The following is a 13,498-nucleotide window of genomic DNA, read 5'->3' on the forward strand; positions in this document are numbered from 1 at the left end:
ATATTCAACTAAATCATAAAATTTCAGGGTATTCAGATTAATAAACAAAATGTTAGTTGGTTCTATATAGTTTGATTTTAAGGTTTATAATTCTTATAGCTCTTTTTTGTAACTTGAAAATAGGAAGAGTGTTCGTTTTATATGCATTACCCCATATCTCCAGACAGTAAGTCATATATGGAAGCAACAGAGAACAATAAAGTGTGTATAATGATTTTTTGTTCAGGACATGCTTTGTTTTATAGAGAATAGCAATGGTTTTTGACATTTTTGTTTTCACATGGTTTATATGAGACTTCCAACTCGGCTTATCATCAATTATCACTCCAAGAAATTTATTTTCGTACACTCTTTCAATTTCAATTCCATTAACCCTTATTTTAGATACATTTTTCATTTGTCTAGTGCCAAAAATAATCAATTTTGTTTTCTTTATATTTAATGATAACTTATTTACATCAAACCAGTTTTTTAATATATTTAACTCCTTTTCCGCTGTAGTCAGAAGCTGTTCTAGGTTTTTACCTGAGCAGTACAGAGTGGTATCATCAGCAAACAATACACATTTTAACAGTTTGGAAATGCTACATATGTCATTTATATATAATATAAATAATTTAGGGCCCAGCACAGAGCCCTGAGGAACACCAAAAGTTACCTTCAACTGCTTAGATTTTACATTATTGAATTCGACATATTGATATCTTTCATCCAGGTAACTTTTCATCCACTTGTATGCTAACCCTCTTATGCCATATCTCTCTAGTTTATTCATTAATATAGAATAATCAATTGTATCAAACGCCTTTTTTAAGTCTATGAAAACAACAACAGTATATTCCTTATTATCTATTGCATTAGATATCCCTTCAACAAGTTCCATCACTGCCATCGAAGTGGACCTTTTCACTCTAAAGCCATATTGGTTATCACTTAGGAGATTATGCCTCTCAATATATTTATCAAGTCTATTAACAAATAACTTTTCTAAAATTTTTGAGAACTGTGGGAGTAGTGATATTGGCCTGTAATTGGTAAACTGACATCTCTCTCCGTTTTTATGGATTGGAATAACTTTTGCTATTTTCATTTGTGAGGGAAACACACCAGTTTGAAAGGACAGATTACAAATGTATGCGAAAGGTTGCACTAGATATTCTATAATACTTTTAACTAATATCATGTCAATGCCAAAACAGTCAGTGGACTTTTTATTTTTAAATGTCTTCACAATGTTAATTATTTCTCTGAGTTACAGCACCAATAAACATGGAGGACACATTCTGAGTAATATGTTTATTTAGGTCGTTATTATTTCTTGACTCTGGAATTTCTTTCGCTAAATTAAAGCCAACATTTACAAAGAAATCATTAAATTCATTTGCAATGTCTTTAGTTTTATCAAGCACAATATCTTTATCTTTTTTAAAATAATCTGGATAATTCTTATTTTTTGAGCCCTTTTTGATTATACTGTTTAATATCCTCCATGTTTCTTGTGTGTTACTTCTACTTTGCTCCAATAATTTGTGGTAATATTCTTTCTTACTTGTTCTTATAATATTTACTAATCTATTTTTATATAACTTGTACTTTATTTCAGCGTCTTTTGTCCTCTGTTTTATAAATCTCTTATATAGATTATTTTTCTTTTTACATGCATCTTCTATCCCCTTTGTGATCCATGGCTTATTTGATCTGTGATGCTTTCTAGTGATCTTCATTAAAGGACAATGTTTTTCATATAGTGAAATTACAGTTGATAAGAATGCATCATATGCACTATTTGAATCTTCATGTGCAAAAACCTCATTCCAACTGTGTTCCTTTAAGTCCACCTGGAGGGCAGCAATGGCTCTTGTTGTTCTATGTCGTATCATATCAAATATTTGATTCTTTTGTTTAGTTTTAATCCCAAAATAATTTTGAAAAATTGCAAAAACAGGAAGATGATCGCTTATATCAGTTATAAGAAGTCCACCTACTATTTCATGGTCAATTTTATTTGTGAAAATATTATCTATCAATGTAGCTGTATCAATTGTTATTCTACTTGGTTTTATAATTACAGGGAAAAGGGAGTGACTATACATTGTATTTATGGTAAATGGTAAATGGTAAATGGTCTGTATTTATATAGCGCTTTACTAGTCCCTAAGGACCCCAAAGCGCTTTACATATCCAGTCATCCACCCATTCACACACACATTCACACACTGGTGTGTGAAATCTGTTGTTTTCTGATGTCCATTTGGGTTTAGCAAATCTATATTAAAATCACCACAAATTATTTGCACTTTTTTATCATTTAGGTTGCTAAACATAGCAGCAAGTTTTTCATTGGTACGGGAACTGCTGGTACGGGAACTGCTCTGCCTCGGACCGGAAGGCGTTGCAGAGGGTCGTGAAAACTGCCCAGCGCATCGCCGGAGCACCACTTCCTGCCATAAAAGACATCTACAGGAAGCGGTGTCTGAAAAGGGCTGGGAAAATCATCAAAGACCCCAGTCACCCATCACATGGACTCTTCACCCTCCTGCCCTCTGGGAGGCGCCACAGGAGCCTCCGGACTAAGACCACCAGGTACCGGAACAGCTTCTTCCCCACAGCTGTCAGACTCCTGAACTCTGCCTCCTGACATCTGACCCACGTTAAACTCATGGACTGAACATACACATCCCCACAATGGACAACTGTACCCTCAAACACAATAATAACATGGACTGAACCACCACTCACATCCACTAGCACTTTATATAGCCTCTGTAGAAACTATCTACACCCTCACTTATCTTAACTGCACTACTGTATAGCTCTGTGTAAATAATCATTCTGTACATTCGATAATCTTTAATCCTACAACTGTTTACAACTTGCATAGTTCCCATTTCTGTATAGCTGTATATCCCAGATTCTGTAAAGTTATTTATTTCATATTCTGTATAGTTTTTCATATTTATATCCTGTTCATAGCCTGTACATAGCTTGTACTCACTACAGCCTGTACATACTTAGTTATAGAATATTCACAACATACTTCATACCGTGTACATTATAACATACCATAATAGACCCATTTCTGTAATATACTTACATATCTATACTATTGCTAATATATATTGTAATATATCTATATCACTAAAGCACTTCTGGATGGATGCAAACTGCATTTCGTTGCCCTGTACCTGTGCAATGACAATAAAGTTGAATTCTATTCTAATTCTAATTCTAATTCTATTCTATTCTAAATAAGCACTAATAATATATTAATTTTGTAACACACTGAAAACAGTTCATCGAACTGTTACTGTAAACATGTTTCCATTTGTCACTTCAGTTTTTACTCTGAAAAACAGGAAATGACATCATGGCTCAAATCTTTGTCATTAAAATCTTTCTTTATTTAACATTTGATTTTTTTATTTAACATTTGCAAGATTCAATAACATAAAGAACCTGAACAAGAAAACATTTATGTGGATCAAAATACATTAAAACAAAAACTTTATAATAGGAAACAGAGTTTTCAACCAACTGATGAAAAGAAAGCTAACCACTTCACATGAACACTACAGTAGGACAGTTTTGAAAGCTTAAAATGGAACTAGGGGAAGAGTTTGATTCACAGCTGCCTCATCAGATTTTTACAGGAGATTCTATCTGAACTCTGTGGAGCCTGATCTCAAGCTTTTTGAGTCTGACACAGAAACCAGAGGATCTTTCTGTGTCTTCAGATTCACTGTGATCCAGTGATGGGAGTGATTTCAGCCCTGAGTGATCGCGCTGATGTTTGCACAGAGCAGACAATGAGGTGAATGTTTGGGCACATTGGTAACAGTGAAACAGTTTATTAGTAACGTGGGATCGTTTGTGTGCAGAGTATGAACTGAGATTCCTGAAGCCCTTGTCACACTGGTCACAGCTGTAGTTTCCTTCCATGTGTGCACGTTCATGCCTGTTACGAGTACTTGAACGTGAGAAGCTTCTGTCACAGTGTCTGCACTTGTGTGGTTTCTCTCCTGTGTGGACTCGTTTGTGTGATTTAAGCTCACCTTCAGTGGTGAAGGATGACCCACACTGATCACAGAGGTGCTTTTTAACCCCACTGTGAATCAGTTCATGTTGTTTTAAGTGATGTGATGTGGTGAAGCTTCTCCCACATTCTTTGCAGTATTTCAGTTTGTCTCCAGTGTGTCTACGTTGATGTAGTTTTAGGGTCTTTTGCTGACTGAAAGTTTTTCCACAGAGGTCACAATGAAAGTCTTTCCCACCACCACAGTGATGACAGGGTTGAGAACTGGATCCATCTGTGTCGCTCTGCTTCTAAACAAAGACACAAAGACAGTGTAAGTCAGTCCTTCAACATTTGTATCCTGAACGTCACCTGAAATAAAGAGCATCTCTGCAGACGTCCAACTACATTTGACTGTTTCAGTTAACACACTCAGTTTACTGGGCTGCAATAACTACAATACTACCACCATAATACTACAGTAATACTAAAATCATAACTGAAAGGAAAATCTGAATAATCACTCAGAGCTGCTTTACCATGCAGTAGAATTGCTAACATGCTAACACAGTTTAATGAGCAGAGTTGTTCCAAACAGTCAGGCTAAAATGACAAGATAACAATATAAATACATACCTCACAGTAGCTGCACTTGTAGAGTCTCTTTCTGGTGTGGATCTGTTGGTGTCGTCTCAGGTCATGTGGAGCTTTAAAAGTCTTCTCACACAGGTCACATCGATAAGGTCTCTCCTCAGTGTGGGTAAACATGTGTCGTTGTAAGTCTGCGTCTGTTGTAAAGTATTTGCCACACTGTTCACAGCAGTACACATCATGTCTGGTGTGAATGCGTAGGTGTGTATTTCGGTACCCTCTCTGGCTGAAGGTTTTTCCACAGATGTCACAGCTGTATGCCTTAATTCCAGAGTGGGTAACTAGATGACTCTGTAAGTGGCTACTGTGAGTAAAAGCTCTGCCACATTGATCACAGCTGTACGCTTTAACTCCACTGTGGATGAGTTGGTGTTGTTTTAGGGAACCCTTCCAGGAAAAAGACTTTCCACACAAGTCACAGCTGAATGGTCTCTCTCCAGTGTGGATGACCTGATGCTGTTTTAGTGAAGCCTTCAGAGTAAACTCCATCCCACACTCGTCACAGCTGTATGGCATAATTCCAGAGTGGGTAACTAGATGACTCTGTAAGTGGCTACTTTTGAGTAAAAGCTCTGCCACACTGATCACAGCTGTACGCTTTAACTCCACTGTGGATGAGTTGGTGTTTTTTTAGGGAACCCTTCAAGGAAAAAGACTTTCCACACAAGTGACAGCTGAACGGTCTCTCTCCAGTGTGGATGACCTGATGCTGTTTTAGTTTAGCCTTCAGAGTAAAACCCTTCCCACACTCGTCACAGCTGTATGGCTTAATTCCAGAGTGGGTAACTAGATGACTCTGTAAGTGGCTACTTTGAGTAAAAGCTCTGCCACACTGATCACAGCTGTACGCTTTAACTCCACTGTGGATGAGTTGGTGTTGTTTTAGGGAACCCTTCGAGGAAAAAGACTTTCCACACAAGTGACAGCTGAACGGTCTCTCTCCAGTGTGGATGACCTGATGCTGTTTTAGTGAAGCCTTCAGAGTAAACTGCATCCCACACTGATCACAGCTGTACGCTTTAACTCCACTGTGGATGAGTTGGTGTTGTTTTAGGTAACCCTTCCTGGAAAAAGACTTTCCACACAAGTCACAGCTGAACGGTCTCTCTCCAGTGTGGATGACCTGATGCTGTTTTAGTTTAGCCTTCTCAGTAAAACCCTTCCCACACTCGTCACAGGTGTGTTTTTTCTCTCCCTTTCTTCTGTGAGGTTTGTCGGCCTCCTGAGAGCGCTGACTTCTGGCTCCATGTTGGTCCTGCAGTGACAGAGATACAAACAGAGGCAGTGAGTGAAATGCAGTCGTGGAACAAACTCAACCTTCAAACTCCATTAACAATAGTTTTAAACCTGAAGGTGGAGCGTGGCACCAAACACCTTAAAGGTCTCTTATCCCCACCTGCTGGTAGTTCTAACACATTACATCCAACCTGCTGTTAAAGATAATTCATGACTGTTCAAACACTAAAATCATGCACACACACACACACACACACACACACACACACACACACACACGCACATGCACAATTTAGATTATTTTGTTGTTTCCTATTACATATTTCTATAATTTGTATAGATTTATACATAATTATTCAGTGATAATAAATCCTATGTTTGTTTATTCTAAAGGAACCCCGTTAGCTTCCACAACAGATGTTGCTTGTCTTCCGTCAAATACTCACATAAAATATTACACAATAAAGTGGATTCAAGATATCCACATAATTTCACTCTTACATCCACAGTGAGGTTTCACAATTGTTCAAATATAAGCAATCAATAATAATAATAATAATATCAATAACATTGAGGCACATTACACAAATTTCAAAAACAAATCATGTCTTACAATATTTACAACAACTAAAAGCTCTGTAAATCGGCTTTTAAGTGTTCATTGAAGTTTTGAATAATTCTCTAATTTTTTAAGGCAACTTATTCCACTTAAAAGTTGCTCTAAATGTAACAGTTTTACAAAACGTTACTTTTAACTCGAGCATTTACTAAATTGCAGCTTGTTGAAAACTGTGTAATATGATGATGTATTTCATCTGGATACTGCAGCTGAGCAGAATAAATGTGGTGTGTTTAACAGAATTGCTTTCTTTAGAACTACAAGTGAGCCATAGAATATTTTAGCCTGTACAGGAAGCCAAGAAAGGTTATTATGCATTTTATCAATATTAGTATAGTATGAACATCTTCACACTAATCTGGACGCCTTATTCTGGACTAACTGAAGTCTGTTAAGATCTGTCTTATTAGCTGCTGACCAAATGATTGAACAATACTCCAGATGAGACATTACTAGTGCATTAATGACATCTTTCATAATGAAGAAGTGATACACAAAGAGCATTTCATAGCCATAGCTATGCCTTGTCGGCAGAGTTATGTGACATTAGTGATGTTTGTACTTTCAGCGTTAACTTGGTTTTAAAGCCTTTAAAAGATACGCCGTTCAATAGTTGGCGTATATTTATACTGAGGGAGCCACTGCTGCACATCATCTGTGAGGCTTTGCAGCCCTGATGATCCACCAGGACAAACTCAGCAGTGTGTCAAGTCAAGTCAAGTCAAGTTTATTTATAGAGCACATTTAAAAACAACCAAGGCTGACCAAAGTGCTGTACAGTAAATACAGATAAAAATATAATAGAACACAATTTCGTAATAACACCTCGCTGATAAAAATAAAATAAAAATATATAAAACAAATAAATTAAACCTTTCTAAAAGCCAATGAAAAGAGGTGAGTTTTAAGAGCGGTTTTAAAAGTTTCTAGGCTTTTGGAGAGTCTGACGTGAGGAGGTAAACTGTTCCACAGTCTGGGTGCAGCCACAGCAAACGCCCTCTCTCCCTTTGTCTTTAATTTATACCTGGGAACATCTAAAAGCATCAGGTCGGCTGACCTCAAAGATCTCCTGGGGCGATAAGTACTAAGGAGTTCTGACAGGTAAGAAGGTGCAGTGCCATTTAAAACCTTAAAAGCCAGCAATAAGATTTTAAAATCAATCCTAAAGGCAACTGGGAGCCAGTGGAGAGAGCAGAGAACCGGAGCGATGTGTTCTCTTTTTTTTGAACCGGTCAACAGGCGAGCGGCAGCGTTCTGCACCAGTTGAAGGCGATGTAGACAGGAACGATTTAGGCCAGCATAGAGGGAATTGCAGTAGTCTAGCCGTGAAGTAATAAAAGCATGGACCACTCTTTCTAGATCGTTCCTGCAAAGGTAAGACTTGACTTTGGCTAAAATCCGCAAATGATAAAAAGATCCCTTAACTACAGAGCTGATTTGTTTATCAAGTTTAAAAGCATTGTCAAAAATAACACCAAGACTCTTAATGGAAGAAGTGCAATCGGAGGTTAGGGGTCCCAAAAAGTCAAGAGAGAAGTTGGGATCTTTAGGAAGCCCAAACACAATGACTTCAGTTTTGCTTTCATTAAGGTGTAAGAAGTTAAGAGTCATCCAAGTCTTAATGTCAGACAAGCAGGAGAGTAGCGGCTGCAAAGAAACATTGCAGTTCAACCTCAGAGGGAGGTAGATCTGAATATCATCGGCAAAGATGTGGAAGGACACATTATGTTTACGGAGCACATCGCCCAGAGGGAGCAAGTACAGAATAAACAACAGGGGGCCTAGTATGGACCCCTGAGGTACGCCACAGGTTAAAGGAGCTCTGGGAGATGACAGTTCACCAAGGTGAACAGAAAAACTCCTATTATTCAAATAGGACTGGAAAAACTTTAAGACAGTGCCCTTTAAACCGACACAATGTTGAAGGCGGGATAGCAGTATGTTGTGATCAACAGTGTCGAAGGCTGCTGTCAGGTCCAGGGTTACTAAGACAGCAGCACAACCAGAGTCAACAGTTAAAAGCAAATCATTAAAAACTCTCAGAAGGGCGGTTTCTGTGCTATGCCGAGCTCTAAAACCAGACTGGAACTTCTCATAGAGATTGTTGTTGTCAAGAAATAGCTGGAGCTGCGTGAGGGCGGCTCGTTCCAGTACTTTAGACAGAAAAGGGAGGTTGGAAATGGGCCTATAGTTAGAGAGTAGGGATGGATCTAGATTAGGCTTTTTAAGGAGAGGTTGAACAACAGCGTGCTTGAAGGGTGTTGGAAAACAACCAGAACTGAGGCAGGCATTGATCAGGACCAGAAGGAAAGGTCCGACTGAGTCCAGAACCTGCTTCAGAAGCCGAGAGGGGATAGCATCAGTGGAACAGTTGGTAGTCTTAACCTTGCAGACTATTTCATGCAGCTGAGATAGAGAGATTGGTTCGAACTGATTAAAGGCAGAATGGCACAAAGACAAAACACAGGGATTGGAAGGTGAAGATGGAATGACAGACTGCAGGGAGGAAATCTTGTTTACAAAGAACTTTAGAAAGTCATTACAGAGGGTGGCAGAAGGTGTGAGGCTGGTGGATGTGTAAGGATTTACAATGGAATTTAAAACACGAAACAGAGTCTGAGGTTTATGGACACTACTGCTAACCAGGTTTGATATGTAGGAGGACTTGGCCTCTTTAACGGCTTTCTGATAGGTTGAAAGAGAGTCTCTGAGGATATTAAAAGTGTGAGGAAGAGGAGGAGGAAGAGCCAGCAGAAGCTGACAGATGGAGAGAATAGACAGACTGTTCCCTGTTTGTGAAGGACTGCTAGGAAAGTTTAACATAACTGTCTGTGCTGAATCAGTCTTATTAGGTAATGTTCAAATAATGTGATCATCCCAGTGTTTCCAGTGTGGGAGAAAGTACTCAGGGCCTTCAAGTTACACACTATGAAAGGCAGCAACAAGTTTAATGTTCAGAAACCTAAAGTCTGTATCAGCAGCAGAATGTGTCACGGCTGCCGAGGCGAGCCGTGTGGATATAGAAGGAGGACCCAAGATGCAGGCAGTGGATGAGATACCGGTGGTTTTATTTACAGAGGTGTAGTGGCAAACAAACAGTGGGGCATAACAAACAACTAAAGACACCTAAACTGGGAGAACTAAAATAACAGACCTGGGAGCATATGACAACGGATGATGAATAGCAGAGAGACGCAGACGAGGAACAGGACACCGTGGAACACAGGGTAACAGACTGACACAGAGTTACACAGACTGACACGGAGGAACACAGACGAACCGGCAACAGGCAGGAGAACACACAGGGCTTAAATACACACACCAGTAATCAGGGGATGAGAGACAGGAGGGCAACACAGCTGGGAGGAATCTGGGCTGACGGGACAGGGGAAACGTAAACTGATCACACTCACATACGACACGGACCTTCACAATAAAACAGGAAACTCAGATACATGGAACCAGACAAGACATTGAACTAAACAGACAGATTCACAAACAGATGGGGTGACACCATAGACAGAGACACAGACTCAAAGGCAGACCAAATATAACACACAGAACTCAAACAATAATAATCATCATCATAAACTAGAAAATGATAACTAAAAGCGCTGGGTCACCGACCCAGGACCATGACAGTACCCCCCCCCTCAAGGGCTGGCTCCAGACAGCCCAGCAGAAACACAAAAACGGACCAAAACCAAAAAAGAAAAGCACCCGACCAGGGAGGGCGGAGGGGGCCCAGGACGGAGGGACAGAGTCCAAAAGGCCCAGATGGTCAAGTTCAGGAGGCCGACCATGCGAACGGCAGCGGGGCCGGTCCCGATGCCGGCCACGCAGTAGGCAGCGGCGTGGAAACAGTTCTGGGGGCCGACCGTGCGGACGGCAACAGCGGCGTGGAAACAGTTCTGGGGGCCGACCGTGCGGACGGCAACAGCGGCGTGGAAACAGTTCTGGGGGCCGACCGTGCGGACGGCAACAGCGGCGTGGAAACAGTTCTGGGGGCCGACCGTGCGGACGGCAACAGCGGCGTGGAAACAAGTCCGGAGGCCGGCCACGTGGAAGGCAGTGGCGGCGTTCAGGAGGGCGTCCACGGTGGCGGAGATGCCCAACAGGCGGCCAGGCAGATGACCGACGATGTGGAGGTGGTAGTAGGGGACCTGAAGGCTGCGTGGCCCCTGCAGCCCCAGGTGAAGCGGAGGCTGGACCAGACGAGGCGGAAGCTGAAGCGGAGGCTGGACCAGACGAGGCGGACGCTGAAGCGGAGGCTGGACCAGACGACGAGGATGCAGAGGCTGGACCAGACGACGAGGATGCAGAGGCTGGACCAGACGACGGGGATGCAGAGGCTGGACCAGACGACGGGGATGCAGAGGCTGGACCAGACGACGGGGATGCAGAGGCTGGACCAGACGACGAGGATGAAGACACGGAGGCTGGACCAGGCGAGGATGAAGACACGGAGGCTGGACCAGGCGAGGATGAAGACACGGAGGCTGGACCAGGCGAGGATGAAGACACGGAGGCTGGACCAGGCGAGGATGAAGCAGTGGCTGGACCAGGTGAAGCGGATGAAGCCGAAGCATGCGCTGGACCAGGCGACGCTGAGGATGCTGAATCCGGACCAGGTGACGGCGTGGAGGATGCAGCAGAGGCCGGGCCAGGCAACGGCGTGGAGGATGCAGACGGAGGCGCTGCAGCAGGTGGCGGCATGGATGAAACTGCTGCTGCAAGCGTGGATGAGGCTGCTGGTGGAGCAGCTGGTGGCTGGATGGGCTCCTCGGGCCCCCCAGCTGACGAGAAAGGAGGCTGGACGGGCTCCTCGGGCCCCCTAGCTGACGAGGCAGATGGCTGAACGGGCTCCTCGGGCCCCCCAGCAAAAACAGTCTCAGAACCAGTGGGCACTGGAGCCCCTGGCACACACAGAACAGAACCAGCAGGTGCGGAGACCTCTGGCAGGAACACAACAGAACCAGCAGGCACACGGGCCTCTGGCAGGAACGCAACAGGACCAGCAGGCACACGGGCCTCTGGCAGGGACAGAACAGGACCAGCAGGCACACGGGCCTCTGGCAAACACATAGCGGCCTGCAGCTGCGCAGAGCATTGACCCTGCTCAGGCAGCGACAGCTCTGTGCAGTCCTCAGCTGGCTTCTTAAACTCCAGGGGTCCAGAGTCTAATGGGGGCTGAAACCCAGCCTCTGGGGAGGCCCTGGAGTGCATCTCAGTCTCAGAACTGGCCAGCCTTTGAGGAATGTTGACATTGTTCTTGGGTTTGTCTCTCTGCTTAGAGTACGGAGTTGTTGAACTGTCCGTTATGGGTTGGACTGACATGGCTTGCTGTACAGGAGGAGTAGGTGAAGGTGATGGCTGAAAAGGTAGTGGAGCAACTGACACAGGATGCAGGGCTGGTGACTGCTGAACTGAGGATAAAGCTAATGATTCTTCTGCTAACCGGGCTACTGACTGGGCCATGGATTGTAACAGGGTTTGTAATAAGTCTGGCTGTGACTGTAATTGAGCTATGGATTGTGAGGCTGAATGTGGCGGAGGTGGCGACTGGGCTTCTGGCCGGGCGGCTAACTGAGCTTCTGGCCGGGCGGCTAACTGAGCTTCTGGCGATAAACAGTTTTTGTCCAGTGCCGTACAGAACATCACCCCTGAGTAAACGGTCCCACAGTTCAGACCAACAATACTGTCCTGTCCACTCACCACAGCTGGCTGCTCGGAAATCCCCAGGTCCGACTGTGGCGAGGAGCGTCGGCAGCGTCAGCGCCGTTTCCCCCTCGAAGGCTGGGTTGACGGGCCGGGCAGAACATCCTCTGTTGGACTGGGCAGTGAAGCATGAGCTGCAGGGTGGGTGGTAGCAGCCGGGGGGTGAAGACGGAGTCCATTCAGAATGAAATTCTGTGCGAACGGGTGAAGTGAGCTGAGCAGCCAGGGGAGACCAGAAACCAAGCACTGTAGCCGATTAGCCACGGCTTGGCGAAATTCTCTCCCCTCGTGCTCCAGCCACGCGTTGATTAATTTGTCCACGGAGTAAACAATGTCCTCCCGGAGCTCCTTGGGCGGGTTGAATGCTGCTGGGTCCATAGTGGCCGGTTCGTACTGTCACGGCTGCCGAGGCGAGCCGTGTGGATATAGAAGGAGGACCCAAGATGCAGGCAGTGGATGAGATACCGGTGGTTTTATTTACAGAGGTGTAGTGGCAAACAAACAGTGGGGCATAACAAACAACTAAAGACACCTAAACTGGGAGAACTAAAATAACAGACCTGGGAGCATATGACAACGGATGATGAATAGCAGAGAGACGCAGACGAGGAACAGGACACCGTGGAACACAGGGTAACAGACTGACACAGGGTAACAGACTGACACGGAGGAACACAGACTGACACGGAGGAACACAGACGAACCGGCAACAGGCAGGAGAACACACAGGGCTTAAATACACACACCAGTAATCAGGGGATGAGAGACAGGAGGGCAACACAGCTGGGAGGAATCTGGGCTGACGGGACAGGGGAAACGTAAACTGATCACACTCACATACGACGCGGACCTTCACAATAAAACAGGAAACTCAGACACATGGAACCAGACAAGACATTGAACTAAACAGACAGATTCACAAACAGATGGGGTGACACCATAGACAGAGACACAGACTCAAAGGCAGACCAAATATAACACACAGAACTCAAACAATAATAATCATCATCATAAACTAGAAAATGATAACTAAAAGTGCTGGGTCACCGACCCAGGACCATGACAGAATGGAGCTAAAAATAAATGTTGGTTTCAGTTCTATGAAGCTTTGAGTATTTTGGATCAGTAGCTGCTGTGTTTGTTGCATCATATTGCAACAAACACAGCAATATGATGCTGTGTTTGTAACTGTTTATATGCTTTATATATATTTCAGTAAAATCATAATTCACGTCGGCAGTAATGACACCCGGTTACGCCAA

The 13,498-nt window shown here is 43.5% G+C and overlaps 2 protein-coding genes across 4 annotated transcripts in view; one reads left to right on the forward strand and one right to left on the reverse strand.

The window, feature by feature from the left end:
• The window catches only part of LOC146679702 (protein NLRC3-like), a 230,715-nt gene that overhangs the window by 77,396 nt on the left and 139,821 nt on the right, over positions 1 to 13,498 (forward strand). The window lies entirely within an intron of this gene.
• LOC146679704 (uncharacterized) lies at positions 3,386 to 12,614 on the reverse strand. The gene is made up of 5 exons (XM_085450418.1): positions 12,484 to 12,614; positions 12,234 to 12,370; positions 5,787 to 5,974; positions 4,649 to 5,113; positions 3,386 to 4,323 (listed from the first exon to the last, which is right to left on the reverse strand). The coding sequence occupies exons 1-5, from the start codon at positions 12,612 to 12,614 to the stop codon at positions 3,637 to 3,639; spliced, it is 1,608 nt and encodes a 535-aa protein (XP_085306544.1). The 3' UTR covers positions 3,386 to 3,636.

Source organism: Copadichromis virginalis, unplaced genomic scaffold (assembly GCF_057382275.1).
Source record: "Copadichromis virginalis isolate Kocher_CV1m ecotype Utaka unplaced genomic scaffold, C_Virginalis_male_GT1.1 unmapped_scaffold_1, whole genome shotgun sequence".
NCBI lineage: Eukaryota > Metazoa > Chordata > Actinopteri > Cichliformes > Cichlidae > Copadichromis > Copadichromis virginalis.

Excerpts from the sequence above, each read along its gene's own strand:
- LOC146679704 (XM_085450418.1), bottom strand. The coding sequence starts at position 12,614 with ATGGACCCAGCAGCATTCAACCCGCCCAAGGAGCTCCGGGAGGACATT. Across the intron at positions 12,371-12,483 it reads GCCGTGGCTAATCGGCTACA|CTCATGCTTCACTGCCCAGT; the intron begins GTGCTTGGTTTC and ends CCCACCCTGCAG. Across the intron at positions 5,975-12,233 it reads TTTCCGAGCAGCCAGCTGTG|TTTGTTCCACGACTGCATTT; the intron begins GTGAGTGGACAG and ends TTGAAGGTTGAG.